Source organism: Theobroma cacao, chromosome 10, assembly GCF_053813885.1.
Source record: "Theobroma cacao isolate CCN51 chromosome 10, ASM5381388v1, whole genome shotgun sequence".
Taxonomy (NCBI): Eukaryota; Viridiplantae; Streptophyta; class Magnoliopsida; order Malvales; family Malvaceae; genus Theobroma; species Theobroma cacao.
This window is the reverse complement of record NC_142648.1, coordinates 24,030,724-24,056,694: the sequence shown is the minus strand read 5'-3', so window position 1 is coordinate 24,056,694 and position 25,971 is coordinate 24,030,724. Positions and strand designations below refer to the sequence as shown.

General features: G+C 32.9%; 1 protein-coding gene and 1 pseudogene across 1 annotated transcript; both read right to left on the bottom strand.

The window, feature by feature from the left end:
- Window positions 1-1,953: 1,953 nt before the first annotated feature.
- On the bottom strand, window positions 1,954-3,269 carry LOC18587056 (ABC transporter I family member 19-like; annotated as a pseudogene).
- A 10,768-nt stretch (window positions 3,270-14,037) lies between these two features.
- Window positions 14,038-15,219, bottom strand: LOC18587054 (metacaspase-9-like). The gene is made up of 2 exons (XM_007010705.3): window positions 14,820-15,219; window positions 14,038-14,707 (listed from the first exon to the last, which is right to left on the bottom strand). Exons 1-2 carry the CDS (start codon window positions 15,172-15,174, stop codon window positions 14,124-14,126), a joined length of 939 nt encoding a protein of 312 aa, XP_007010767.3. The 5' UTR covers window positions 15,175-15,219; the 3' UTR covers window positions 14,038-14,123.
- Window positions 15,220-25,971: the final 10,752 nt, after the last annotated feature.

Here is a 25,971-nt window from a genome sequence, read left to right as displayed (position 1 = left end):
GTGACGATGCAGAGGACATGTAGACTGCAGCTTCAGAGTTAGGGGAGTATTCTTGTCCTTTTTCTTTTATTTTCTTTTATCATATTGAGGACAATGTTTATTCCAAGTTTGGGGGAGTGGTTTAGAATTTTGTTAGTTAATTTTTTTAGTTAGCTTTATTTTAAGATATGTCTTGCATATTTATTTATGTGTTGCATGTTTTATTGTGTTTCAAAAAAAAATTGAGATAGTTGCACCTCATTCATGATTGTCCCAATCCTAGGATGATATTTTAATTATCTTTTGATTCTTAGCTTTTGGGAGACATATAGTTATGATTTAATTTTATATGATATTCTTGTATTAGCTTTATTTTAGAATGTAACTTCCAATAATTTGAGCACTATACTTTTTAACTTAGAATTTTTCTGTGATTTAGAGAGATTTTATATTGATGAAAAAGTATAGTGAAGTCAAGAATTTTAGAATTTGTTTGATTCTCTCTCGAGGTAAAATCTTAGATAACACTTAGGATAGGAAGTGATTTAAGCCATCTTTAGACCGTTTGAGCCTTTTTGAGCCTACCTTGTTATATTTATCCTTAGTCACCCTTTTTGAGCCTAATTTACCTTTTCTTTCTAATTAAACAATTATGTTAGCCTTGGTTTGTCGATTTAAATCCATCAATTTGAACCTTTCACCTTCTAAGTATTTTAATCTTTCTAAGGAATGATTTGAGTTTAAGAATAAATTGAGGGAGAAAGGTGAAAAAAAAAAGTGATGGTTGTTAGGAAAATGACCCTTAGTTTATAATTGTCAAAAATAAGTTTTGGGGTTTAAAAAAAAAAGAAAAGAAAAGAAATAAAGTGTGTTGTACAAAGGAAAGTTTACTTCAAGTTTGGGGGTGCTATAAAAAAAATTGAGCTTTTTATATGTCCTAGATTGATTAAGTGCTTAGGGTGAATTTGAGCATAAATATAACTTTTATCATACCTTGACCCTAGCCTTACATTACAAGCTTGATAAAAACCTATTGATCCTTAAATAAGTGTTAATCTACATTAATGGAGAAAGAGATGAAAAGCAAACTTATAGGATCCTAATACTAATCTATGCTTAGATTTGGCATAAACTAATCCGAATTGTATGATATTCTTTGTAAGAGAACATTCACACACACACGGAAGTCCATTCGAAAAGTAAATTTTCACTTGAATTGATGCACGAATTTAAGGATTAACTGTATGTTTACTTTAAGTTGGAATTTGAGTTAATTTATGAGGAAAATTTGGGAAATCATGATTTGGTACTTCTATCTCTTGTTCAAGAATTGTTTATGTTCAGTTTTCTTTTTGTGATTTTCTTTTGCTCGAGAACTAGCAAAATCTTAAATTTGGAGGTGTGATAATTCTATTTTATAGAATTATTTTATTCTAATTTTGTTATTAAATATTAGCTAAGTCTTTAATTTTTAATTATAATTTATTTATTTTTAGTTATTTTTATAATTAGTTTATTTATAAGTGAGTTATTTTAATTATATGTTATTCTTTTTAATTTGGCTATTGTTGATTAGTTTTATATTTTGTAAGAATTAAAAGAATTGAGCTTAATTTTGGAAAATGAGATGTTGAAAGATCCGAAAGTCTGCTTGCATATATTTCAATATTTTAGCCATAACTTGAGCAAAAAAACTCCAAATGATACGATTCTTGGACCATTGGAAAGCTAAGAGACGGAGCTATAACTTTTATGAAGATCACTTTACCCATTTCTACCTCAAAGATAGAGAAAATCGTATTGGAAAATGGCTAGATGTATTGTACCGGAAATGAAAATTTGTAAAGATTGACATTTTTTTTTCCATTACCAAAATGGTTGATAAATTACAACACTATTTTCCAAAGACAGACCATGTGTTTCACCATTATCATTTTTAAACAGAATTACCAGAAAGAGAGAAAGGCTATTCCCTATTAATTAGACAAGATGGAGCTAACAAGTATATTATTCTATAGTGGGGAGAGCAAACGTCAATAGTAGCTGACGAAAACTTTCCCCACTTGTATTTCTGGCTTCGATTTTCAAAAAATTATTGAAAAATTGCTGGATTAAGAGAGATCAACGATAGTGTGCCATGTGCCTGGATGACATGAAAGAAGAAGTACCAAAGGGCGAGGCCTTCTGGACTTGGGCGGGGGTTTTGATGGGTTTCTTTTTCTCACACTTGGTTTCGGAGCGAACCCAGGCCTCAACAACAGAAAGCAAATTTTCTGAGCTTTTCAACTCAGTAACTTATGTCAACTTCTCAGATCTCTTCAATTCACCATCTTGGATGTAAGCTAGATGTGTTGCCCATGTCTCCAACCCATCAAAGATATGGGTTGCATATACAATTGTGGCTCCTCTCTGCTCACATTCCTCCTTAAAGAAATCAAGTAGATCCATCCTCGCAACAACATCAAGGTCCACCGTAACCTCATCTAGCAAAAGAACCTGGAAAGGATGAAGAAGACCCATACAAATTTGGACTCGTTGCCGTTGCCCATCAGATACCTAATGCATTCGCCATTGCAAATCAATATCAAGCAGGTTAATCAATTTTTATCTCCTCACACGATCAATCCCTTCAACTCCAAATATCATGTGTTCTGCCGAGAAGTCCCCCTGCAATGGAACCTCCCCAGCAGAGCCAATAGTTTTACTCCAAGATCCACCCAAATAAGTTAAATCGCCACTGCAAACAAGTTGAGTGTCATGGAAAGCCGAACGGTTTAGCACTCTCACAACATCTCTTCCACCAACCATATGCTTTCCAGCTAAAATTTTCAACAATATCGTCTTCCCAGATCCGTTGGAGCCCACGAGAAGACAACTCGATCCAGAAGAGATGTCGAGATCGAAATCGACAAACAGCGGAGGCTGTAATTCGTATGTGAATTGCATGCCACATGCTCTGATGCTTTTCGATTCTCCATTCCCCTCTTCTTCTCTTGATTTTCAACAAGCTTGCTCTGCCATTTTTTGGGGTCAGTAGCCAAGATTGACAATTGATTTTTGTGCCTCTCATTACACTTTTAAATTTAATTAAACCCTAAGTCAACTTAAGAAATTTTAAGTTAAATTTATTAGTATAAATATGATATATTTAACAATATTAGAAAAAACTTTTTGGAGATTCAAGAAACTAGTAGTTGAGGCTGAAACTTGGATATCAAGCGGCAAATATTGTTTTCTTTTCTTCTTTGGCTTTTATTTTTATTGCTACTCTCAATGGTTGAATTTATTATGATGTTATTTGTTTTTGTAATCATTAGTAGCTAATTTTCTTTTTCTAGGATTACAATTGAACTCATATGTAATCTAGTTTTGTAATCTCTTTCTTACTTATCTTCAATGGGAGTTAAATTGTTTATTCTAATTTGTTCTTAATGCTTTTAATTGCTTGACCACCAATTAAATTGATTTAGAAACTTAAAAAAACTTAGGAAAGCGAGTTTAGTATAGACTAAAATTGAGATAGCATATGATTATATTAATTGATTTGCGTATAGGATAGGGATATACCTATAGGCCATATGTAGCCAGATTAGAGCTGAACTTAATGAGTCTATTTTAATTTCAATTCACATAGTGATATAGTGATTTGGTTAAAATAAATATTTTTATAAGATGAGTCGGTAGACCCTTATAAATAAATTAGGACTCTAGGTTAGCAATTCAACCTATTGAAATAAGTTAAGGAAGAGAGGTAAGACTTAGATAAAGTGTGAAAGATATTGTAATCTTAGGCTTGCTTGATTTGATAAGTTATTATTATTTTGATTTTTTCTATTGGTTTAAATTTTAGTTAATTAGTTTTAGTTAATCAATTAATTTTGAGTGTTTGGATAAGATTAAATTATTCTAATTTTAATACTTAATAAAATTTTAGATCAATTCTCTATGGGATCGATACTTTGCTTACTTATATATTATCTATTTGATACGTATATTTGTATAGTAGAATTTTAACTGACAGCGGATCATCTCTTCCTCGGTTGCAATTATTCTTGACAAGTATGGAACCTTTGGATTAAAAATTGGGGGTATAATTGGGTTCTGCCAGGTAATGTAAAAGCTTTATTTACTACTTGGAATGCTATTATTTCTTGTGGTGGGAGTAGTCCAATTTGGCCCATGGCCTTTTTCGCAAATATATGGAACATCAGCTTTTATAGAAATGGCCTGGTTTTCAAAGGGATGTTATGGGATATCTGACAAATGTAGGATGTGGTAAACTTAGAAATGGATGGTGGCCAAAGGCCAAATGGTCATATGAAAATCCATCTGTTTTAGATGTGGTGAGGGAGCCCTTTATGCAAAAGTTAGAGTGACTTCGAAAAAAGCCGAGCCAACAGTGGAATGGGTTAAACCAAACATCATTTTTTTTTAAAAGGTAAAACTTCATTAATAAAAGTAAAATGGGGATAAGAACATTCCCCATCAGGTACAACCTGGAATCTATAGTGGCAGTTCTTAGAAAAGCAATAACTCATATGCAGAACAAAATATAAGGAAAAACAACCCAGGTTCAACTTTAGCTAGAGCAAAAATACAAAGGAGCATCAAAACAATAAAAATGAGACCAACTCAGCTTTAACCAGAACAAACAACAGGATCAACGAAATCAACAAAGACAATCATCCAAAAAAAAGGCAAAAACCCAAAACACCTGTGCAATGCTTTGAAACCAGAGCAAACATCATGATTAGCACAAACAAAATCCATCCATTCTAGAAACCTCTTAGCAGATATTCCATTGGGAATGAAACGAACACCTTCTGTGTCCATGCATTGTGATTGCCAAACGGCAATAGCCATTGCAAAGAATAAAACTTTTAATGGTAAAAATAAACACATTTGTTTGAGACATGATGTAGTAAAACAGTTGCTTAGAGATGGAATTATATCCATTAATTATGTGAACTCAGAGCTGAATTTGGCCAATCCTCTAACTAAACCCCTAGGCAGAAAATTAATTAATGCTACATCGAGGGGAATGGGACTTAAGCCAAATGAGGAAATCAACAAATAATAGTAACCCAACCTATGCGATTGGAAATCCCATGAATTAGGTTCATATGGGTAATAACAAGTTATTTGTTGATAAATTAATGCACTATTGAAATTATTGTCCCTCCTATGGTCTGTAAATAGTGCAAAACTGCAATGCAAGAGAGGTTGAGTTAAACTCTTAATGCATTCCATATCCCTTATGGATAGTATATTATACTGCAATATACACTTGATGGAATTAACCTATATAAGTGTGGAGTGGAGCCGTTCCTATGAGAATTATGGCAAATTCTCTATAGCACTTATGAATAACCAGGCACACGCATGGCCTATTCGCTCAAAACCACATTGAATAGCAGAAATTGTGGGAGTGTAATGTGTTTGATGAAAATTATATTTCACATAAAGAATTTTGGTTCATATAAGTTACAAACTTCACCAAAATTCTGTGACTTATATTTCATTCTTTCTAGGGGTGGTTCATAGCTTAAAAAGCACCAATCAAGATGCATTACACTCAAATGAAATTTGACCCAACGAAACTTCTTATAAAACCTTATGAAATATGTGGGGCATTGTTGGAAAATAGTGTATTTCATAAGGTTTAAACATCCTACATTGCCAAGATACATAAAAGGTGAATGCCTTATATATGAAAACCAACTATGGGCTTGTTGCAAGCAAGGAAAACGGAGTGGACTCGCGCACACACAAGATTGGGCCAAACCTTTAGAAATTTCAAATTCCCCCCTGCACGAGAATACACACGTGGGCTGTGCTCAAGTGACTTTTTGTACCTTGGCTTTAATTTTTTAAGCTTTTCCAGCCTTTGATTAAATCAAACTCAAACTCTACCATGCTTACGTAGTTCTCCTAGTTTTGCTCCAACATTTTTCTTGGTTTGCTCCAACGTTTATCTGACTTAGTATAAATGCAGACCTGGTTTTTCTCAGCTCCCTAATCTGCGACAACGTTTACCTTATTTGGTGCAACGTTCACTTTACTCCATGCTTATAAATACATCCTCACACCCTCACTCACAACACACACCAAAGTTTTTCTTCTCTTAAGCTTTCTCCACTAATTTCCTCTACCTCCTTTCTTTTTTTAAGCTTTCCCTGCCTCTTTTCTTTTCTAGCTGGGTTTTTTCCTTTCTGCTGTTCCTATCATCCCTTAATAGTTTGTGCAAACTATAAGGAAAGGTTTGTTGAATCTTGGAGGATAACTGCTATAGTCCTTTTGCACTGAATTTTATACTCCGAAGGGCCAAAAATTATCCTTAAGGATAGTGATACCATGCCTCAAACCAATTACTATTTTACTTGTTTTATATTCCTTTGTTGCTAATAATTTTTTTCTAACATTCTTAAGGATAATGGAGTCCCACGTTGATAATGCTGCTACCACTATTCCTAATGTTGCCTTTGTCCCTACTGCCACCACCACTGTCAACGGTTCCCCCATAGCTCCTACTCCGATGACCATTGTTCCTATGCCCTCGGTTTCATATGCCAAACCATTTCCAGATATTTCCAAAATAGAAGTCTTTGATGGTAGAAACTTCAAAAGGTGGCAAGAAAAGATTTTTTCAATCCTTGATGTTCATGGGGTGGCTATTGCACTAATTGATTCCAAGCAAGATGATGTTAAGATGCTAGAACCGTGGATGCATGCATATAAAGTATGCAGGCATACAATCATTATCACACTTTCTAATGAGTTGTTTGATGTATACAGCCCTTACAAATAAGCAAAGCAAATATGAGAGTCAATGATAGCCAATTACACTACTTAAGATGTTGGGAAACAAAAGTTCATGATTGGTAACTTTTATTGTTGAAAGATGACAGATGACAAGGACATTAAGAGTCAGATCAATGAATACCATAAGCTGGTGGATAATTTGAAGGCTGAAAAAAATCAACTTGCAAAAAGAATTCGTTGGTGGGTTACTGATTGAGAAGCTGCTAGAATCCTAGAATGGATACAAGCAACAAGTGAAGCACAAGGAAAAGTAGTTGTCACTTGTAGATTTGATTGTGCACATCATCATTGAAGACACAATTTGCAAGGAGATTAAGGCCTCCAAAGCTAAAGAAATTGCAACTAAAGCCAATCTGGTGCAAGACAGAACCCAGCGTCAACAAAAGTACCCTTACAAACCTGATCATAAACCCAAGGCTCTTCATCCCACCTTCAAAAAGAAGGGTAGTTGTTTTGTCTATGAAAAGCCAGGGCATCATGCAGCACAATGTAGGAAAAGAGCAAAGGGAAATGACAAACTTGCTAATCTAAGAGTCAACTTGGTCAAAGCAGATGAATTCGACAATGTAATCGCTGCGGTCATTTTAACAGCAAATATGGTGGCCAGTGTGAAGGAATGGGTGGTAGACTCAGGTGCTACCATGCATATTTGTGCAAACAGAAATGCCTTTACCTCCTATACTCCAGTAGGGGAAGGAGAAGAGACAATATACCTTGGTGATTCTCGAACTGTTCAAGTTCTTGGTAAAGGTAAAGTCCTTCTCAAGCTCACATCTGGCGAAACCCTAGCTTTAAATGATGTTCTTCATGTTCCCAATATAAGGGCAAACCTGGTATCTGTGGCTTTATTAGGCAAGGTTAGGGTGAAAGTGTCATTCGAATTTGACAAGATCGGGATGATAAAAAATAATGTGTTTGTGGGTAAGGGTTATTGCAATCAGGGACTCTTTGTACTTAACATTTCTAATGTTTTGAATGAAAATGGCAATTTTTCCGCTTACATGATTGACTTTGTTTATTTATGGCATGGTAGACTAGGACATGTTAGCATTCCTTATATTAAGAAAATGCAATCACTAGGTTTAACTTCTAGTATTAAAAATGGATGCTTTAATAAATGCGAAATATGTGCTGAAATGAAATCAACTAAGAAAACTTGTATTTCAGTAAATAGGGAATCTGAATTATTATGTTTAATTCATATAGACTTAGGAGATCTAAAACAAACTATGACTAGAGGTGGTAAGCAATACTACGTTACATTTATTGATGATTATTCTAGATTTACTAAAGTTTATTTGCTTAGGCATAAAGATGAAGCTTTTGACATGTTTATTAAATATAAAGCTGAGGTAGAAAATCAACTGAATAAAAAGATAAAAAAAAAGTTAGATCAGATAGAGGGGGTGAATATATACCGATTAATGATATTTGTGAAAAAGAATGAATAATTCATGAAATTACTCCTCCATATTCTCCTGAATCAAATGGTGTAGCTGAAAGAAAAAATAGAACATTAAAAGAAATGATGAACTCTATGCTTGTTAGTTCCAATGCACATGAAAATTTGTGGGGTGAAGCTTTATTATCTGCATGTCATATTCAAAATAGAATACCTTATAAGAAAACTGGTAAGACATCTTGTGAATTATGGAAAGTTTATTCTCCTAATTTAAAATATTTGAAAGTATGGGGGTGTCTAGCTAAGGTAATGCTTCTTGAATTTAAGAAGAGAAAAATTGATTCTAAGACATCTGATTGAATGTTTATTGGTTATGCTGAGCATAGTGCTGCATATAGATTTCTTGTATTAAAAAGTGATATTCTTTATTGTAATACAATTGTTGAAACAAAGAATGTTGAATTTTTTGAGCTTATTTTTTCATTAAGAACTTATACAATTTCTCATGCACCCTTTAGTAAAAATGATTTTGAAATATAAAAATGATGATTTAAGGAGTAAAAGACCAAGGAAGAAAATTTCTTTTGGTAATGATTTTTATACTTATCTTGTAGATAATGATCCTTTAACTTATGCTGATACAATTTCTTTTAAAGAAAGTTTATTTTGGAAAGAAGTCATACAAAATGAGATTGATTCGATTTTACAAAATCAAACTTGTGAATTAGTTGATTTACCACCTAGAGCCAAACCAATTGGTTGCAAATGGATTTTTAAAAGGAAATTTAATCCTGATGGTTCTATTGATAAATATAAAGCTAGATTAGTTGCAAAGGGTTTTACTCAAAAACCAAATATTGACTATTTTGATACTTTTGCTCCAGTAACAAGAATTGCATCAATTCGTGTTTTATTTGCCTTAGCTTCAATTTACAAACTTGTTGTTCATCAAATGGATGTAAAAACCACTTTTTTAAATGGTGATTTAGAAGAAGAAATTTGTATGGCACAACTCGAGGGATGTATTCTTCCTGGTCAAGAAAACAAAGTTTGTAAATTGATTAAATTATTATATGGCTTGAAACAAGCACCAAAACAATGGCTTGAGAAATTTGATCAATTTCTTGTTAGTAATGGATTTTCTACTGTTGGAGTTGATAAATGTGTGTACACAAAAACTGTTGATAGTGAATGTGTGATTATTAGCTTATATGTTGATGATATACTTATTTTTGGTACATGCATTGATGTGGTCAATAAAACAAAATGTTTTTTAGCTTCTAAATTTGACGTGAAAGATCTAGAAGAAGCCAAAGTTATTTTGGCTATTAAAATCATAAGATGTGATAGTGGCTTAATGCTAACACAAGAGCATTATGTTGAGAGGCTACTTAAAAGGTTTGGACATTTTGATGTCACACCTATGAGTACTCCTTATGATAGTAATATCCAATTAAAGAAAAATAGAAGTGATATTGTAGCTCAGTCTGAGTATGCACAGATTATTGGGAGTCCAATGCATTTGATGAATTATACTCGACCAGATATAGCTTATGCTGTATGTAGACAGAGTAGATATACACAAAGTCCTAATAGAGATCATTGGATTGCCTTGAGTAGGGTGATGAAATATTTGAAAGGTACCATAAAACTATGGTATTTTATATAATGGATTTCCTGTTGTATTAGAAGGATACAGTGATGCTAACTGGATCTCAGATTCAAATGAGACGAAATCTACGAGTAGTTATGTATTCACCCTTGGTGGGGGTGTTATAACTTGAAAATCAGCCAAACAAACAATAATTGCTAAATCTATAATGGAGTCAGAATTTGTAGCTTTAGAGTTGGCTGGCAATGAGGCTGAGTGATTGAGAAACCTCTTAGTAGATATTCCATTAGGAATGAAACCAACACCTTATGTGTCCATACATTATGATTGCCAAGCGGCAATAGCCATTGCAAAGAATAAAACTTTCAATGGTAAAAATAGACACATTCATTTGAGACATGATGTAGTAAAGTAGTTGCTTAAAGATGGAATTATATCCATTAATTATGTGAAGTCAGAGCTGAATTTGATCGATCTTCTAACTAAACCCTTGGGAAGAAAATTAATTAATGCTACATCGAGAGGCATGGGACTTAAGCCAAATGAGGAAATCAACAAATAATAGTAACCCAACCTATGTGATTGGAAATCCCATGAATTAGGTTCATATGGGTAATAACAAGTTATTTGTTGATAAATTAATGCACTATTGAAATTATTGTCTCTCTGATGGTGTATAAGTAGTGCAAAACTGCAATGCAAGAGAGGTTGAGTTAAACTCTTAATGCATTCCATATCCCTTAAGGGTAGTATATTATATTGCAGTATACACTTGATGGAATCAACCTATATAAGTGTGGAGTGGGGCCGCTCCTATGAGAATTATGGCAAATTCTCTAGAGCACTTATGAATAACCAGGCACATGCATGGCCTATTCACGCAAAATTGTGTGGAACAGAAGAAATTGTGGGGGTGTAATGTGATTGATGAAAACTATATTTCACATAAAGAATTTTGGTTCATATAAGTTACAAACTTCACCAAAATTCTGTGACTTATATTTCATTCTTTCTAGGGGTGGTTCATAGCTTAAAAAGCACCAGTCATGATGCATTACACTTAAATGAAATTTGACCAGCAAAACTTCTTATAAAACCTTATGAAATATGTGGGGGATTGTTGGAAAATAGTGTATTTCATAAGGTTCAAACATCTCACATTGCCAAGATACATAAAAGGTGAATGCCTTATATATGAAAACCAACTATGGGCTAATTGCAAGCAACCAAAACGAAGTAGGCTCGCACGCACACAAGATTGGGCCAAACCTTTAGAAATTTCAGATTCCCCCCCTACGCACGAATACACACGTGGGCTGTGCCCAAGTGACTTTTTGTACCTTAGATTTAAGTTTTTAAGCATTTTCATCCCTTGATTAAATCAAACTCAAACTCTACCATGCTTACTTGGTTCTCTTAGTTTTGCTCCAACGTTTATCCTGGTTTTACTCCAACGTTTATCTGACTTAGTACAAATGCAGACTAGGTTTTTCTCAACTTTCTAATCTGTTGCAACGTTCACCTTATGTGGTGCAACGTTCACTTCACTTCATGCCTATAAATATAGCCTCACACCATCACTCACAACACACACCAAAGCTTTTCTTCTCTTAAGCTTTCTCCATTAATTCCTCTACCTCCTTTCTTCTCTTAAGTTTTCCTTGCCTCATTTCTTTTCTAGTTGGGTTTTTTCTTTTCTACTGTTCTTGTCATCCCTTAATAGTTTATGCAAACTATAAGGAAGGGTTTGTTGAATCTTGGAGGATAACCGCTACAGTCCTTTTGCACCGAGTTTTATACTCCGAAGTGGTAAAAATTATCTTTAAAGACAGTGATACCACGCCTCAGACCAATTACTGTTTTACTTGTTTTATATTCCTTTGTTGCTAATAATTTTTTTTCTAACAATAGGTTCATAAGAAGAAACCCAATCAGAGGCAACAAAGATCAATAAAACTTTTTTAATGGCAAGAAGCTCAACAAAATTAGCATTCCTCATGCTTACACTTTTAGAAAAACCAAACATCATATTTATTAAGTTTAATGTGGATAGAGCGGCTAGAGGATGCCCGGGGTTAGCTGAGATTAGAAAGGCTTTGAGAGACAACAATGGCTATGTCATTATTCTATTTTCTAAACCGTTGAGAGTTGTTAATTCGAACTTAGTAGTGATCACAGCTATCATAAAAGCTTTTATTCTTTTTACTACCTGTCCTTGGGCATATTCACATGAGCTTATTGTGGAATTAGATTCTTCTAATGTAGTGAAATGGTGTAATGACTCCTCCTTTGCTACATGGAGGATAAGAAGTACATTAAACTTCATCAACAGCTTGAAACATAAAATTCTAAAATGGTCTGTTATGCATGTTCCAAGATCACTTAATCAGCTTGCTGATTGTTTAGCCCAAGAAGGAGTTGACCGTTCAATTGATATTCTTCAAACTTTCAACTAAGTGACAATTTTTGGTTTCTTATATCCTACTATGGAACCTCTGTCTTCTCTTGATTGCTAAATTGCTTCTATCTTGCCTTTTCTCTTGTAATTGTTTGGATTTTTTTTTTTTTTTGGAATTCTGTTGTCTATGTTTTCATTGCTCTTTTGGGTTGTGATAAGCTGGTTTGCATTTATTTTTTAGAAGATTGTCCTCTTGGTTGTTCTATGTTACCTTTGTATGATTCTTCATTGTTGCTGTTTTGATATTATCTTGTGCTACTGTTGTTTTGATTTATGTTGCAGCAATGTTTGAGTCATTTTTTGTGTGTATATTATGGGTTTCACACTTCTTTGTGTGATGCAAAATGGCATGTTTTGTCCATGTCATCATATATAAAAGAAGTATAAAGAAATTCCATCAAAGGAATTATTACACTCTGTTGTTTTTAATGGTTAAAAGTATTCACATAGTCCATGTATTTAGGTGTTTTCTTCAGTTTAGTCACTTTACTCAAAATTGCAACCAATTTAATTCTTTAATTTTGAAAATTGTTTCAATTTAATCTTTTCAACATTTCTTTCCAAACTTACCCTTTGTGGTGTTGATGTCATCTTTGACATGGTCTTGATGAGACACCAGATGCTGACATGGCATGTGAGGTAGGATTGGGTTGTTGACGTGGTATTGCCATGTGAGCACTAACATGGAAAACATTGATGACGTGGCAAGGAAGATTGATGGACTTGCTGATGTGGCATTGATACCACGTGACATGTTAGAAAGGCTACCACGTCACTTTTTTCTAGCCTAAACCCTTGCTTTTAATTATTTCTTACTTTCGTTTCTTTTCCTTTTTTTTTTACTCTTTTTCTTTCTTTTTTTTTTACTTTTCTCTCTCTTCTCTCACCTTTTCCCTTAAAGATTGGTCGCCTGTCACCAATATCAACAGCTGATGATTGATGACCAACAATTGATGAACGATGATTGATGAACGAAAATTGATTGTAGGCTACCTTCGATTGACAACCAACGATAGACTATCGATGGGTGACAGTCGTTGGTCTTTAAGGGAGAAGGTGGGAGGAAAGAGAGAGAAGAAACAAATAAGAAAGAAAAATCAAAAAGAAAAGAAAAAAAGAAACAAAAGCAACAAATAATCAAAAGAAACGGTTTAGGTGTGGTGGTAAAGACTTTAGTGTGTTTGTTAAAGGTGATTAGTTCGAACTTTAGCAAATGCGCAAAAAAAATTTAAAATTCTTTTAGAGAAAAGAAGAAAGTAATGTGGCATCAACTCAATACCTCCTCACATGCTACTTTAGAATCATAAAGGGTAAATTTGAAAAAAAAATGTTAAAGGAACTAAATTGAAGTAATTTTCAAAATCAATAGATTAAATTATTACGATTTTGAGTAGAGGGATTAAATTGAAGAAACGTTAGCCTTAATGTCAACATCATAAAGGGTAAATTGGAATAAAAATGTTAGAGGGACTAAATTGAAACAATTTTCAAAATCAAGGGACCAAATTATTATGATTTTGAGTAGAGAAACTAAATTGAAAAAAATGCCTAATTACACAAATTATTTGGGTACTTTGACTGTTTTTAATAGTATAATGGTTGAATATATATATACTTAAAATTGAATCAAATATTCAAATGCCATCATTAATTATAGATAAAATTGATTAATCTTCTCAATACTTAAAGAAGAAATGTTTCACAAATTCACATAAGATTGATTGAGAATTCCTCTTACAGGGGAAAGGTTGGTGAGTTTCTGAATCCGACAGACTGACAGAATATTTTATTTTTGCATATTACGCCAAAATGAATCACACAGCAAACAGAATAACCAATATCAATAGGACTTAGTTGGCCTCGGGCTGCAACAAGAAAGTAGCATCAGCATTCCCATCACTGCAATAAAGGCAAGGGTGCTGCGCAAATCCCTGTGCCTCTAAAACCCTTCTGGCCATCATCACAACTTTCCGATTGCTTAATGCACCCGAGTTCTCATTCAGTGCCATATGCACTGCATTGCTAAACACCCCATACGCCTTCCCTCCACCCTCAATTGCGTTCATGTCAGCTGATGTTTCATCTGCTTGGCACCCACTCAACAGAATCCCTTCGTCCGTCTTCAATGACTCCAACAAATCTGATTCAAGCTTGGGTAAACGAAATTTGAGACTGGCGTCAGCCCCAAAGAATTCTAACAAATGAGTGCCGATATCTGATGTGTTGATGCTTGTTAGTGATGATAGGTGCCGACGTACGGATTGAAAAGGAATTGTTTTAACCGTGTAGGAAACTGACGTTGTGTTCTTTACAATAGAGGGTCCAATTTGTTCTTTCTCTTTGTCAATGAGACCACCGCTGTGGCAGGAATCTGAAAGGATTGTGAAGGTTGCTCCTCTTGGTAGTCTGTTAACTAATTGCCTGAAGTCCACATCTGCAGGACGGTGTTTATCAAGTGATATCAGTGTTATAGTTCTTAAGTTTTATAAATAGATGATAAACGGATCTCTTTTCTACATAAAACACAAAGGCAAAGGTTTAATTACCAGTAATGAGATTGAAATCACAAGGCACGATTGCTTCATCCTGCCTGAAATGGTGGCCAGGTTTCAAGGATGGAATTCTCGTTCCATGTCCACTATAGTGGAAAAACAGGACATCCCCTGCCTCAGCCTTGTTCATCATCTCATTAAGTGAAGCCTTAATGTTTGCACCTGTAGGCATAACCAAGGAACCCGGTGCATCAGTCAGGAGCTCAATATGGCTAGGATCGAACCCAAATCTTTCAACAAGCACCTCTCTCATTGCTACCACATCATTTATGCAACCATGCAACTCGTGCTGGGTGTTGGCGTAGTTGCATCCAACCAGAACAGCCAATCTCTTCTTACCCTTGTCCATTAATGCTGGGATTCTGTGATTTGTAAAGAACTGTTTCGCCGGTTGTAGTTCACAGGAATTTGTTCTTCTTCGCCTTGAGCTTGGGATTTATAGTAACTGCAATTTCATAGTTGGCTCGAAAAATAGTTCAAGCAACCTTTCTGTTGTATTAGTTGCCTTCCAAGCATCGGAAGATTGCTTCAATGCTTCAATCTTGCTGAAGACAGAATGGCTAACATTTGACATATGCTTCAATCTTTGCCTTTGTTAATATATATATATAGACATATTTCACACCTGAAGAAATTAATTCTTTACGTTCACTTTTAAGGTTGGGAAAAGCTAGGGAGAACAATGTTACAAATTTCAGAATGAATTTGGGCCTTTCCTCGTTCCTTGCTCCTAGTTCTCTTCATTCATAATTTCCTATACCAAGTCAGGGATGCGTATTTGGTTTGTGGAATGAAATAGAGAAAAAATTGAATAATTATTTTGTGAAAATAAAATAGGACAGAAATATCTATTAAGTAATTTGGCTCATAGAATGAAAAGAAATAGAATAAGTAATATTAAAAAGAGATTAGAATAGGAGGGAATGATCAAGCATGCACTTAGTGGAAGCAAATTGGTATATTTAAAGTAAGATTACAAAAATATTTACCTTGAAATAAAGTCATAAAATATTTTATGAGAAATAGAAAAAGAATAAATTTAAAAATAAAACAAAGAAAATGGTAAAACAGGTTAAAAGTTAAATTGAAAAGTAAAGTAAATATATTTTTATTTGTTTCGTTAATTTAACTAATAAGATAAATTGTCTATCTTAATTATTTTATATTGATTTTACTGATTTTTGCAAATAAATGTAATTTTTAGTATAATTAAGTCATATCTTAACTGATTTATAACAAATATATTTTGTTATTTTACTTAGTATTTCTTTGTTTACATATCAAATTATGCTACAATAATCATATTAATTACGAATATCATTAATTATTTCACTTTGGATGACAAATTATTTTAAGTAATAAAGATTTAATTCAACAAACATAATAAAAAACCATAAAGCTGAATGCAATTAATAAATGTTTTAACAAAATTAGGTAAATAGTAGTAGTTTCAATTTTCTTTTTAGTTACCTATCACATGTAAATATATCATATTTAAAAGTTTTAAAAATTAAATTAAATGTTTATTATTATTATTTATGTTCTTCTAGTTATGATGTAAGAAATTAATATTTGTGTGAATTTTAGAAGTTGAATTTTCTTCAAATACTATTAAATTTATTTGTTTATGTACAAAATTAATTTATCAACAAAACATTGTGTCTTTTCATCAGGCGCAATTGACTTGGACATAAAATCTGTACTATATATTAAAAGTGAGTTAAAATTGAGGTTTGTCATTCAATGAAGCCCTCTACTGGTTTTTTTTTTTTTTTTTTTTGGGTTTCAACTGGTGGCTTATTTGGTGATGGTGGGATTTTTTTAGTCTTCTTTTGTCTTTTCACTATCAATCTTTCCTTTATTTTGTGGGTGTTTTGGGATTTTAATATGTTTACATCTTATTTTGATCTTTTTCATTACTATGTTTCTAGATTATTCCTTTTCCCTCTAGGTTTTTCTGCCCTTTCCCATTTCTTGCTTTCTCTATTGTTTTCATTGTTTTCTCCTCTCTTTTCACTGCTCTTTTCTTTTTTTTATTTTATTTGGTTTTGTTTTCTTTATTTCTTTTGGTGCTTTTTTGTTCATTTTCTTTGTTATTTGATTCGTTGAGGTGTTGTTCTTCTTGATTTCTTTACTTTTTTGTATTTTGATTTATAATTTTTTTCTTTTCTTCTGCGATTTGGTGCTGTCCTTGACTTTTGTATTTGGTTTGGTTTATTATTTTTTTGGCTTGATTGTTGACTTGGTGTTTTAGATTTGGTTTGGTTTGTTCTTTTGTTTTGATTCTTATATTTTGTATGTTTGATTTCCGTTACTGCTTTCATTGTCTTCCTCTCTGAGTTTCGCTTGATTTGGGCTTTTTTTGGACTCTTAGTTCTCTGATTCTGTTGTCTTTTTAATTATTGTTCAGGTTGATGTCTTTGTCTTTGAAATTTAGTTTCGCTTGTAATGAGTTTTGGAGGTTTTTTTTTCTTGAATGTTGTGTGAATTCTTTATTTCTGTTTATTTTTTTCTTCTTTGTTGTGATGTTTAATTTGATTTTGTGATTTGGTTTTGTTTTTTCTTTTATTTTCTAATTTCAATAAAATTTTTAGCCATTTTGGTTTTGACAATTTGTTTTTTGCTGATGCAAATGGATTTGGCTTTCTAAAAATATTTCTAAGCTATGACTTCAAGCTATTCAAATTCATGTAAATAATTTTTTCTTATACAATACAATGCTCACAAGTAGTTACCTATTATTCAAATATTCACTGTTTCCAATATAGCATACTTAACCTTTTTTTCTTTTTTTTTTTTCCATTATTGATAGCATCCTATGTCATTTATGCACATTGAATATTACACTCTTTCTAACCATCAATGTATATTTTAATGTTAATAATTTAGTTAGTTTTTCTGTTATGATAACATCAACTACATAATTAAAGTTAACAATTTGTTAAACTATAGTCTTTTAATAACATCAAACAAATAATTAAACTTCTATTTAAGATAATGATAACCATTCATATAATATTTCAAACAATACCCACAAAATAACAATTTCCTAACTCAACGCGCAGGAAGCATTCTAGTTTGTATATAATTAGGACACTCCTTACCTACTTTATGCCACATATTATATATTTTTACAATTTATATTACTTATGTATGTTAGATTCTTTTAATTTAAATTTTAGATTAAGTTTTATTCATTTACGAGAACTGTTCAGTTTATTTTGTTTATGTTATCAACTTTTAAGTTACGATTTTATGAAGGCTAGTTTGAAATTTAGATTGATATCTTAGTTATTTATGATAAACTATTATCAAGTTATATTTATTCTTATCTTCCGTTACATTTATAATTATCATAGCTTATTTGAAGTTGATTACAACAGTTTTTTTTTTTCATTTTATAGTAGCTATTACGTTTTTTTATCTTTATTCAAAAAGGTTATTTTTAATGCTTACAATTTATCTTAAGTTGATGATGCTAATTTATACTCATTTTATACAGTTAGATGTTACATGTTTTTATCCTTATTTTCACACGTTTAAATCAACATTTTTCAAAATATTAATTTTAAATGTTTATAATTATCATAAATTATCTCAAATTGAATTCGACATTTCTTATTCTTTTTGTATTAAATATTACGTATTTTTATCCATATTCTCACACATTTACACTAACATTTTAACAATGTTAGTTTTAATGTTTATAATCATTATAAATTATTTTAAGTTAATTATGATACTTTTTACCATTTTACCTTAAAAATTATGAATTTTTAACCTTAAAACTTATGAATTTTTATCCTTGTTTACAAACATTTATGTTAATATTTTTAAAAATATTATTTTTTAACATTAACATTTTATTTAATTGTGTAAAATTATTTTTTTTGGTGTAAGAGTTCTTTGAAGCTAGGGATACAAATTAATTAAAATTTTTTATAAAAAAAATGTTATATTTTTATAATTTACAATAATTTTGTGATAACTATTTATCTTTATTCTTAAACATATATTTTAAGACCTTAGAAAAGTTAATTTCAATTTTGTGGTACATCTTATTTATTTAAGTTAAGTTATAATTAGGTCCTACTTATATTTTTTTTTTTTTGTAAAAATTAAGCTTTTTGATTGCCAAGAGCCAAAAGCCAAAAATAACTTATGAACTTATTGGTTACAAGAAACATAAAATAAATATGAAATAACTACAACCCCACATAATCTAAATACCTAGATTTGGGAATATCTATACATCAGACTGTCCTTAAATACATCACGCAACTTTGTTTGAACCCAAGCATATCCTGTCTGAACCCACTTGTCTTAAATCAAAATAGCTGCAAAACTCGGGTGCAACAAATCCTTTCCATTCGCACATTTAATTCCCCCACTCTACCTACGTACTTGCACATTTATCCTTCGGTCTACATTCAGACATATTGTGCTCAAAAAACAGTCACCATTATTGCATAATTCCGTGGACATTATGTGTAGTTACAGTTTTAGAGTCCTTTTCAAACTCCAACACACCTTGCTCTCTACCTTTAATGAACCTTCATTCAGGTTATAATTCAGGTTATATTCATAGAATGGAATCCCAAAGTCAATGGATTGAAATTGATTAAACATGTCTATAAATTAGAGACTTGTATGACCTTGGCAACTTAAACCTAGCTGTTGCGAATAGGTAAATCAATTAGTTATTAACCATACATTACTGGTTTTTAAGTATTGAGTCACTAGTTTCTAGGCATAGGAGAAAGAAGGGTTTTAGGCATTGTGTAACTGGTTTGTAGGCATTGCAAGATTGGTATTTAGGCATTACGAGACTAGCTTTTAGGTATTACGTGACTAGGTTGTAGGAATTGCGAGATTGATTTTTAGGCATTGTGGGACTAATTTTTAGATATTGAGTGACTGGTTATAGTGATTGTGGGACTAATTTTTAGGTATTCCATGAATAGTTTGTTAGGCATTGCCAGACTGGTTTGTTAGGGATTACGTTACAAATTGATTGAAGCTTATGATTACACATGTTTTTTTTTTTTGATAAATTAATTGATTGTGACATTTATTTTCTGTTAAATTTCAACGGCATGCTAAATATGAAGCTTATAATTGTGCGGTGGTCATTGAGTTGATGACACTTATAAGGGTGGTAAGACACGAGTGAGGAGTGTTGGGAGTGATTTATTGTTTTCGAACCTAATGAAGCTGGTTGAAGATGTCGTTGGGGTAACTCACAGAATCAAGAAATCGAGCTACATGCATTGCTCAGTCATGTCGTAGAGGTTTCATGTGCAGTTGTTAAGGACAATGAATATTTAGCAAGTAATCTGTGGGATGAGGGGGCGGTTGTAGTGTTTGTGACAGTTAAGGAACGAAATGCAGATGTTATGCCACACAAACAAGGTGTTTAACATAGTAATAACCTAAATCAAAATTATACTGCTTCAGACATACCACACCATGCAATACCTAACGGATAGCAATGGCAATCACCATTGACATATGCAAATGAGTTTGAGTAGCCTGGTACACACATGGACAATTCCGATCAGAATGTGCATTAAACAAAATAGTTTGTTCTTGCCAACAAATGCAATCGTCACCTAAGAATGCAGTGGGTCCATTGCCATTCGCAAACGACACCATAATGGTCGTGAGTGATGATGAAACATCTGGTCAGATGGATGATGACTGTGAAGAGGATGACACTACTAATTGGAATGATGAGATGGACAATGATTGTGAAGACAATTACGTTGGCGGGCATAATGATTATTCAAAGGAGGACAAGGATGACAACAATGACATTCCAAATTGCAATTATGCAGATGGTAGTATAAAACATGCCACAACTATTGAGTTAGAAGATGTTCAGTGCTATGACCATGCCACAACTATTGTCTTAGAAGATGTTCAATGTGATGACCCTATTTATGACAACTCCATTGTTGGTGACAACGGGATTCGTTCTCTCGATGACAGTGATCAAATAATGGTAAATGTAAGGATATCTCGTCAATGAATTATTTCAGGGTTAGATATGATATCCTTCCAAACAATTGCCACCATGGAGTCCAAATCAACCGATGACGACTTATATCAAGGAAAAGTGTTTCCATCCAAGGCCAAATTGAAATAAGCTTTGAGCATGTTGGAACTAAAAGAGCATTTCGAGATTAAAGTTAAAAAGTCATGTCACGCCCCGTTTTAAGGTTGCTTGTAAAGACAAGGCATGCAAGTTCATTGTGCATGCAACAAAGTTGCTTGAGGGAGACTATTCACAAGTTGGCACGTTCCACAAGGTACACACGTGTACTGTTGGTGGTTTGCAAGATGGATATTGAGCAACGAGCATGAGGTTAATTGGTGAGCTTATTGTTCCTTTAAAAGTAGAAGTCTTTTGCTGACAAGTCCTCCATGGGTAGGTGGCGGTTAAAATAGAGCTCTTTAAAAGAGGCATTAGCAATGAGAATGCTGCTTTATGCCTTATTGTAATAAAGAGATAAAGATGGCATATCATCTCTTCCTCAGTTGCTATGATTCTTGGCAAGTATGAAACCTTTAGATTAACAATTAGAGGTATAATTGGGTTTTGTCAGGTAATTTAGAAGCTTTATTTACTGCTTGGAATCCTAATATTTCTTGTGGTGGGAGTAGTCCAATTTGGCGCATAGCCCTATTTGCAATTCTATGGAACATCTGGCTTCATAGAAATGACCTAGTTTTCAAAGGGATGTTATGGGATAACCGATAAATGTACGATGTGGTTAAACTTAGAATTGGATGGTGGGCAAAGGCCAAATGGTCTTTTGAAAATCCATCCGTTCTGGATGTGGTAAGGGAGCCTCTTGTGCAAAAGTTAAAGTGACTTTGAAAAAAGACAAGCCAACAGTGGAATGGGTTAAACCAAACATAATATTTATGAAGTTTAATGTGGATAGAGCAACTAAAGGATGCCTAAGGTTGGCCAATATTGCAAGGGCTTTGAGAGACAACAATGGTAGTGTCATAATTCTTTTTTCTAAACAATTGGAAGTTGCTAATTTGAACTTAGTAAAGACCATAGCCATCAAAGAAGCTTTTCTTCTTTTTGCTGCTTGTCCCTAGGCACATTCACATGAGCTTATTGTGGAATTAGATTCTTTTAATGTAGTGAAATGGTGTAATGACTCCTCTTTTACTACATGGAGGATGAAAAGTAAATTAAACTACATCAACAACATGAAACATAAAATTCTAAAATGGTCTATTGTACACGATCCAAGATCAGCTAATTAGATTGATGATTGTTTAGCCAAGGAGGGAGTTCACTATTTAGTTGATCTTTTTCAAACTTTCAATTAAGTGATGATTGATTTCTAGTTTCTTATCTCTTGTTGTGAAACCTCTATTTTCTCTTGATTGCTAAATTGCTTTTGTTTTGTCTTTGTCTTGTGATTGTTTGGATTTTTTGCTGCTGGAATTCTATTGTCTATGTTTTAATTGCTCTCTTGTGTTGCAATGAGCTGGTCTGTGTTTATTTTCGAGAGGATTGTCTTTTTGGTTATTTTGTGTTATCTTTGCATGATTTTTCACTACTATTGTTTTGATATTAATCTTGTGTTGTTATTGTTATGGTTTTTGTTGCAGCAATGTTTGATTCATTTTTTATGTGTATCCTATGAGTTTCACACTTCTTTGTGTGATGCCAAAATGGTGTGTTTGGTCCATGTCATCATATATAAAGCAAGTATAATGAATTTCCATCAAAATGATCATAGTACCTAAATAGTCCCCATACTTAGGTGTGTTCTTCAATTTAGTCCATTTACTCAAAATCATAACAATTTAGCTCCTTAATTTTGAAAATTACTTTAATTTAGTCCTTCTAACATTTTCTTTTCAAATTTACCTTTTATGGTGTTGATGTTGACATTGACGTGGTGTTGATGTGACACCATATGTTGACATGGCAAGTGAGATGGGATTGAGTTGTTAACGTGGCACTAACACATCAATGCTGATATGGAACTACCACGTCAATACTGAAGTGGCAAACATTGATGACGTTGTAAGGAAGATTGATGGACATACTGATGTGGCATTGATGCCACGTGACATGTTAAGAAGATTGCCACGTCATTCTCTTCTTTTCTAAGAATATGTACTTGTTGAAATTTGAACCAAAAACCTTTACCAAGCACAACAAAGTCTTGACCACCAAGCCTAAACCTTTGCTTCCAATTATTTCTTACTTTTGTTTCTTTTCTTCTTTTTTTCTCTCTTTTTCTTTTTTTTTTCCTTTTTTTTCTTCTCTCACCTTTTCCCTTAAAGACTAACCGTCAGTCACTGGTATTGACAGTCAACGATCGGTGACCAACAATGATCAATGGCGACCAACTACCGATAGGCGACGATTGTCGATTTTAAGGGTGAAGGTGGGAGGAGAGAGAGAGAGAGAGAGAGAGAGAGAGAGAGAGAGAGAGAAAGAGAAAGAGAAAGGAAAAGAACTGAGAAAGAAAAATAGAAAAGAAAAGAAAAAAAGAAACAAAAGCAACAAATAATCAAAGGCAATGGTTTAGGTGTGGTGATAAGGGCTTTGGTGCATTTGTTAGAGGTCCATAGTTTGAACTTTAACAATAGCAATAAAAAAATTTAAAATTCTTTTAGAGTGAAGAAGAGAGTGTGGCAATAACCCGATCTTACCTCACATGCCATTTCAACATCTAGTACATGTCAGCGCTGATGTCAACACCATAAAAGGTAAATTTGGAAAGAAAATGTTGGAGGGACTAAATTGAAGTAATTCTCAAAATCGAGAGACTAAATTGTTACGATTTTGAGTAGAAGGACTAAATTGAAGAAAATGCCTATGTATAGAGACTATTTAGGTACTTTGACCATTTTTAATAGTGTAATGGTTGAATTTATACTTAAAATTGAATCAAAAATTCAAATGTCATCATTAATTATAGATAAAATTGATTAATCTCTCAATACTGAAGAAGAAATGTTTCACAAATTCACATAGGATTTATTGAGAATTCCTTTTACAGAGGAAAGATTGGTGAGTTTTTTATTATGACAGACTGACAAAGCATTTTATTTTTGCATACTACCCTAAAATAAATCACACAGTGAACAAAATATACCAATATCAATAGGGCTCAGTTAGCCTCGAGCTGTAACAAGAAAGTAGCATCAGCATTTTCATCACTACAATAAAGGCCAAGATTGGAAGGGCATTAAGAGACAACAATGGCTGTGTCATAATTCTTTTTTCTAAACCATTGGGAGTTGCTAATTCGAACTTAGCAGAGACCACAGCTATCAAAGAAGCTTTTCTTCTTTTTGCTACTTGTCCCTAAGCACGTTCACAGAAGCTTATTATGGAATTAGATTCTTTTAATGTAGTGAAATGGTGTAATGACTCCTCTTTTACTATATGGAGGATGAAAGTACATTAAAGTTCATCAACAACTTGAAACATAAAATTCTAAAATAGTCTATTGTACACATTCCAAGATCAGCTAATCAGCTTGCTGATTGTTTAGCCAATGAGGGAGTTCACCGTTTAGTCTATCTTTTTCAAACTTTTAGTTAAGTGATGATTTTTGGTTTCTTATCTCTTGTTGTGGAACCTCTGTCTTTTCTTGATTGCTAAATTGCTTTTGTTTTGTCTTTTGTCTTGTGATTGTTTGGATTTTCTACTGCTGGAATTCTGTTGTCTATGTTTTCCTTGCTCTCTTAGGTTGTAATGAGTTGGTGTGTGTTTATTTTTGAAAGGATTGTCCTTTTGGTTATTTTGTGTTATCTTTGTATGATTTTTTGCTACTGTTTTTTTTATATTATCTTGTGCTATTGTTTTGGTTTTTTTTTTTTTTTTCAGCAATGTTTGATTCATTTGTTATGTGTACCTTATGGGTTTCACACTTCTTTGTGTGATGCCAAAATGGTGTGTTTTGTCCATGTCATCATATATAAAGGTAGTATAAAGAAATTTCTTTGAAGGAATTATTACAGTCTATTGTTTTTAATGATCAAAGTACCCAAATAGTCTTTACACTTAGGCATTTTCTTCAATTTAGTCCTTCTACTCAAAATCACAATAATTTAGTCTCTTGATTTTGGAAATTGCTTCAATTTAGTCTTTCCAATACCTTCTTTTCATATTTACCTTTTATCGTGTTGATGTCAACATTGATGTGGCGTTGACCGGGCAATTGAGGTGGGATCAAGTTGTTGACATGGCAAACATTGATGACGTGGTAGGGAAGATTGATGGACATACTGATGTGGCATTGATGCCACGTGACATTTTAGGAAGGTTGCCACATTACTCTCTTTTTCTCTAAAAATATTTGAGATTTTTTATGTGCTTGTTGAAATTTGAACCAAAAACATCTACCAAGCCCAACAAAGTATTTACCAACAAACCTAAACCCTTGCTTTTAATTATTTCTTACTTTTGTTTCTTTCCTCCTTTTTGCTCTCTTTTCTTTTCTTTTTTTTTCCCTTTCTCTCTTTTCTCCCACTTTCTCCCTTAAAGACCAATCGTCGATCATTGATATTGATGACTGATGATCAACGACCAATGACCGATGAATGGCGACCAATTGTCAGTAGGTGACGATTGCCAATTTTAAGGGTGAAGGTGGGAGGATAAAGAGAGAAAGGAAAAAATAAGAAAGAAAAACAGTAAAGAAAAGAAAAAAAGAAACAAAAGCAACTGTTTGGGTGTGGTGATAAGGATTTTGGTGTGTTTGTTAAAGGTCCATAGTTTGAATTTTAGCAAGAGTGTAAAAAAAATTTAAAATTATTTTGTAGAGAAGAAGTGAGTGACGTGGTAGTAACCCGATCCCACCTCACATGCCACTTCAGCATTTGGTGCTACATTAGCGTTGATGTCAACACCATAAAGGGTAAATTTGAAAAGAAAATATTGTAAGAACTAAATTGAAGCAATTCTTAAAATTAAGAGATTAAATTGTTACGATTTTAAGTAAATGGACTAAATTGAAGAAAATATCTAAGTGCAGAGACTATTTGAGTACTTTGACAATAGTGTAATGGTTGAATATATACTTCAAATTGAATCAAATCAAATATTCAAATGTCATCATTAATTATAGATAAAATTAATTAATCTTCTCAATAC

What these genes read in the sequence shown, in the direction of transcription:
- LOC18587054 (XM_007010705.3), bottom strand. Translation starts at nt 15,174, where the DNA reads ATGGACAAGGGTAAGAAGAGATTGGCTGTTCTGGTTGGATGCAACTAC. An exon ending in TGATTTCAATCTCATTACTG is followed by an intron (nt 14,708 to 14,819) that starts GTAATTAAACCT and finishes ACCGTCCTGCAG; the next exon opens with ATGTGGACTTCAGGCAATTA.